This window comes from Littorina saxatilis, unplaced genomic scaffold (genome assembly GCF_037325665.1).
Source record: "Littorina saxatilis isolate snail1 unplaced genomic scaffold, US_GU_Lsax_2.0 scaffold_693, whole genome shotgun sequence".
Classification (NCBI taxonomy): Eukaryota; Metazoa; Mollusca; class Gastropoda; order Littorinimorpha; family Littorinidae; genus Littorina; species Littorina saxatilis.
The window spans coordinates 1-5,000 of NW_027129534.1; the positions used below are offsets into that span (position 1 = coordinate 1).

The window sequence follows — 5,000 nt, forward strand, 5'->3', positions numbered from 1 at the left end:
GAGAGAGAGAGGGAGCAAAGGAGGGAGAGAGAGAGAGGGAGCAAAGGAGGGAGGGAGATAGAAAGGTAAGGAGGGTGAGAGAAAGAGAGGGAGCAAAGGGAGGGAGGGAGAGAGAGAGATACGGAGGGAGGGAGAAAGAGAGAGGGAGCAAAGGAGGGATGGAGAGAGAGAGGTAAGGGGGGGAGAGAGAGGGGAGAAAAGGAGGGAGGGAGAGAGAGAGGTACGTAGGAAGGGAGAGAGAGAGGGAGCAAAGGAGGGAGGGAGAGAGGAGGTAAGGAAGGAGGAGAGGAGAGAGAGAGAGGGAGCAAAGGAGGGAGGGAGGGAGAGAGAGGTACGGAGAAAGAGAGTGAGAGAGAGATAAAGGGAGCAAAGGAGTGGAGAGGAGAGAGGGAGAGGGGGCAAAGGAGGGAGGGAGAGAGAGAGGTACGTAGGAAGGGAGAGAGAGAGGGAGCAAAGGAGGGAGGGAGAGAGAGGTAAGGAGGGAGGGAGAGAGAGAGAGAGAGAGGGAGCAAAGGAGGGAGGGAGGGAGAGAGAGGTACGGAGGGAGAGAGAGAGAGGGAGCAAAGGAGGGAGGAAGAGAGAGAGGTAAGGAGGGAGGGAGCGAGAGAGAGAGAGACAGTCACACGCAGACGAACATAGCGTCACGCTCATACGGTAATTGCCTCTGTCATTTTTTATGTTCTGGAACGTCTTTGGTTTCTGAACAATCTGCTTATCTCATTTTAATTTGCGAACTGCCCATCTTCGGCTGTTACCACAGCATAACGTGAAATAAAAAGGTGACCGCAACATTTTCAGTCGGCAAAACTGCAAATCAACCCATAAAGAGATTCTGCATTCCGTACATTTTCAAAACAATTTGTTCTGCATCATAAAGAAAAAGTGTTCGGCAGTTTTGCTTACGTTACCGTGGCAATGGTTCCGATGGTCTAAGACTGTGTACTCTCTTACACATGATATATACCCTTCCAGTAGCTCCCCCTGTAGTTTCACCACAGACATGTCTAACACTGAGATAGGTATTTTTTCTTATGAGCGTGACGATAGATGTAGTGAGCAGTAACATGGCCATAGTGACAATAATAGAGGTGGTGCATTCCGGATCATTCATGACAAAGCTTTAATTCTCTGTTACATCATTATAAACAACACATACATATACCATCAAACTGATAACTAAACGCATAAATAGCTGTTCATTGAATATTGTGTTGATGGCAATATCTTAAACTGTTGTTCAATCAAAGTTCTTGAATGGTTAATACATGTAGATCAACAACAAAACTTTAAAACATAAGACTAAAAAAAGCATTGACCTGTTCTCATATCATTCCAAAAGCTCGAAATATGCAGGTTAACACCGCGTTCACTATGCTACCCTGATGTTTTATATTTGTTTATTTGTTTGAACATTGAAATTGCTTTTGGTTCGATGATGACCGATCACTGATGATTCGAAAACGATTGCATTTAATGTATACTTTGTATATACTTCATTGGCGTTTTTATTGAACAAAAAGTTCAATAGCAGCAAGTTTGATCAGGAAAAACATTGACTGTACATAATCTAAAACACACATCTAACCAAAATCACCAAAACACATTGTAACAAATGTTTACAATATCTAATGTTTCTTTCATGACTGGCTGACAAATATTTTGTCAACAACCTCCGGCAGCAGTACCCTCATCAAGTAGTCAGCCATCTAAAACAGACACAACAAAAGTACCACAGTGTTACCCATTTTCAACAGTATTTGATAACCCCGAGAGAAAATAATTAGGCATTACAAGCGGATTTCAATGAAAGCGAAACACTCCGTTTGCAAATGGGTGAGCACTCCACATTAAAAGAAAAAAACCGTTAATTGTTCATCTTCTTTGTGTTAATAATAGGAGATTCCGATGCCTCTGTTACGACAACGAACTCTCTGAACTGTACATCGTACGGGATCAAAAACAAGAATTGTATGTTAATGAAACGTTTATGTTTAACAAAACAAAATGTTACATATACTAGTACGTCGATCCAGTGGTCTTTTAATTAGACAGACAGACACACACTTATAGTACAAATAATAAATCTCAGAAGCGTGAATGTAACATCGCATAAGAAAGTATTGTTACGTTTTTTGTCTTTAAGCCTGAAGCTGCGGTTTTAGAAAAACAAGGCAGTAAAACTGTACCCCTAAAAAAACAAATTAATCAACAATAAACGCCGAAAGTATTGACGCCAAAGCTTGCAAATAGTCACAAGTTCCATCAGGAGTTTCAATGCCAAAAACATTATTTCCAATAATGCGATGAAATACATACGAATACATCAACATTTTCCTAACCATTTCTTGTAAAACGGGCTGCTACTTTCGTGACACAATGTGTGTACATGTTATGCTACTGTATGAAGGCCATCAAAACTAAATCAGTAAACCACTCTTACGTACGTTCAAAGACAATGTTCCGTGCTTGGAGAATAGAGATAAGAGAATATCCATCACAAGGTCTTCCTGGCCTTCTTGAAGGTAGCCAAGTCCTCCATATCCATCCAACGATCCTGTAATAAACAGTTTCAGAAATTGTTTATAAAAAAATACCTCACTCTCTTATGAGCGGAACAGACTGCCGCACCCCGAGGCTCCTATGTAGATCTTTGCCAATAGTGTGTTCAGTGCCAGGTGCAGCGAATTACTTTAATGACACATTTATACTGAATTTCTGGACCAACATAAAAACAAATACCCGTGGTCTTTCATTTAAACTTCTGGTGCCATCAAAGGCATTTCACTTCACTATCTGGCAAACATCTTGGATCAACGATTTCTTTACATGGGCTACGTGACCACCGCTATACTGAGGGTACTCCCAAAATACACCGAAAAAAACCGTATAGTACGAGGTTAAAGAATAAAGATCTTTCCTTTAGTGGCACCTATCAAAAAGGGTCTGAACCCCACCTGTTTTTTACCCTTAGTAAAGTTGACACGTGCATCCTTCGATTGAGATGGCGTTATACATAATTTCTCCTATTGATTGATAATCATTACGTTTTGTCACCAACTAAGCAAGATGTTAGTGTGTGAATAATTTTGTGTAAGTACTGGATTACAGTAAATAGTACCATGTCATTGTAACTACAAAAGTAATAAACACGATTAGCTTTTTTTAATTAAAGACCGTGTTGGGTGGGGAGACCATTATTGAATAAGGCAGCAATGAAGTGAAACTCACGTCGGGATACTCCACCTCGGCAGTACAGCTTATGACGGTCACTTTCTTTGGTCCCGTCAAATATGGCAAACAGTTCCGATTTCAGTTGTTTGACACGTGCTGCCAGTTTTTCGTCTGGCAACGTCAACCTGCCATGCACATGACAATTATATGATTTAATTTTGATACAACAGGTGAACAATTTAGATAAATGAATTTCCTGGTTAATCGTAACATTCCAATTCTACTGCAAGAGGTATATTGCGTGCCAGGCCGAGTTCATTAAGAGCTATTACCGGCAATCGACGCGCGGGGTTACAAGCGCCCATTGGGCTGTTCCTAAAAACAAATGTTCTTTAAAATGATTGATTTTATTGATTCGGGTTTTGAGTCAAGTGCTCTGCTACCTGAGCTCACTCGGCACATTGTTACTTCGCGTAGTGAGACAGTTTCTCGAGCATGAGAGTCCGTTATCAATCTGTGTCCGAGTCGCTCCGCAAACCATAACAAGGAGCTAAAGCACCACACACACAAAATACAGAAGATTACGGATTGGCAAAATAGGCTTGTTTTAGACGTATCCTTGCACATCCTGGCAAAACCCTCAATCCTGGCTGCCTTTTTTTCGGATTACGCGAAATGGGCAAAAGTCTTGCCGAATTCCCGTCAATTCAGAAATTCCGTGAATGCGGTCCGACTTAAACACTTTCACCCCGTTTGTCATATAGAAAAACATAAAGTCTGTTTTTTCCACTTTTTTCCTACAAAAGATAAACGACACAGCTAGGCTACAAAACCCTACAGTACAAACGAAAATGACGAGACCGAAACGTTACATGAATTCTTAAAATTATGACTCGTCTTAATGTATTCAATATGAACTGCTTTTTGGAAAGCAACATTCTGGATCCACTACCTCATTAGCAGTGAGCTTACAAACAGATTTAATATTGCACTACGACATTTTTTGAAAGGAACTATCGTTTAATTTGATAACAGAAGTTTGTAAACTGGCATCTTGTGTTCACCTACCCCAAATCAGGCTCATCAGTGTCTGCGATATTTTTAGGTGAAAGTGACACTGGACCTGCACAACAGAAAATGATTGGCATAGTTACTTAAACGCCTCGTGTGTTATGACAAAAACCACACAATATATTGCCCAAGTGCCTTTCATCGTCATGACATCTATTTGAATTACTCGCACTCTTGGTTTAGACAATTCTTTGTGTAACTGCACAACTCCGAAAAACTCAAAACAACGTATGGGCCATTCCTTTATATTGAAAGTACAGCACATTGCCAAAGCCTCAGCAAGGTTACTCGCTGACTGAACTTTTGAACAGTCTTGGAGTTAGCCAATTAAACTCCCACGCCATGGTTTAAAGTCACTGTACTTCTCACTTCAAGGTGCAGAGAGACCCTACAAGGATCCTGCACATGAACTTCAAAAGCTTGCATGGAATCCGGACACTTGGTTGCATTTGAGTTCGGAACCTTAGAAAATGTGTTCATTTAAGTTTTAAATCCACTGAGTAACATTAATTGCATTGTGTTTCTCATACATTTCGTATACAATAGCACAAAACTGTACCAGAAACAAACAGTACCTGCGTGGTTCATACCAAGGGAAGTTGTGTTTTGCCAGCCTTCCAGCAGCTTTGCCAAAGCGGAGTGACGTCTCTCAAGTTCTTCGTCGTGGACGTTGTAGCAGGACAGCTGAATTTCTGTTAAAACTCCGCTGATTTTTAACTGGACCTGAAATAAACAGACAAATTATATATACAGTCACA

General features: G+C 40.9%; 1 protein-coding gene across 1 annotated transcript in view; it reads right to left on the reverse strand.

The window, feature by feature from the left end:
- Window positions 1-571: 571 nt before the first annotated feature.
- LOC138957773 (uncharacterized) overlaps window positions 572-5,000 on the reverse strand; it is a 10,106-nt gene continuing 5,677 nt past the window's right edge. Inside the window, exons 3-7 of the mRNA XM_070328827.1 lie at window positions 4,818-4,965; window positions 4,240-4,294; window positions 3,229-3,356; window positions 2,445-2,554; window positions 572-1,706 (exon numbers count right to left, since the gene is read on the reverse strand). Coding sequence (XP_070184928.1) covers window positions 1,638-1,706; window positions 2,445-2,554; window positions 3,229-3,356; window positions 4,240-4,294; window positions 4,818-4,965 — 510 coding nt within the window. The 3' untranslated portion in view covers window positions 572-1,637. The remainder of the gene's footprint in view (window positions 1,707-2,444; window positions 2,555-3,228; window positions 3,357-4,239; window positions 4,295-4,817; window positions 4,966-5,000) is intronic.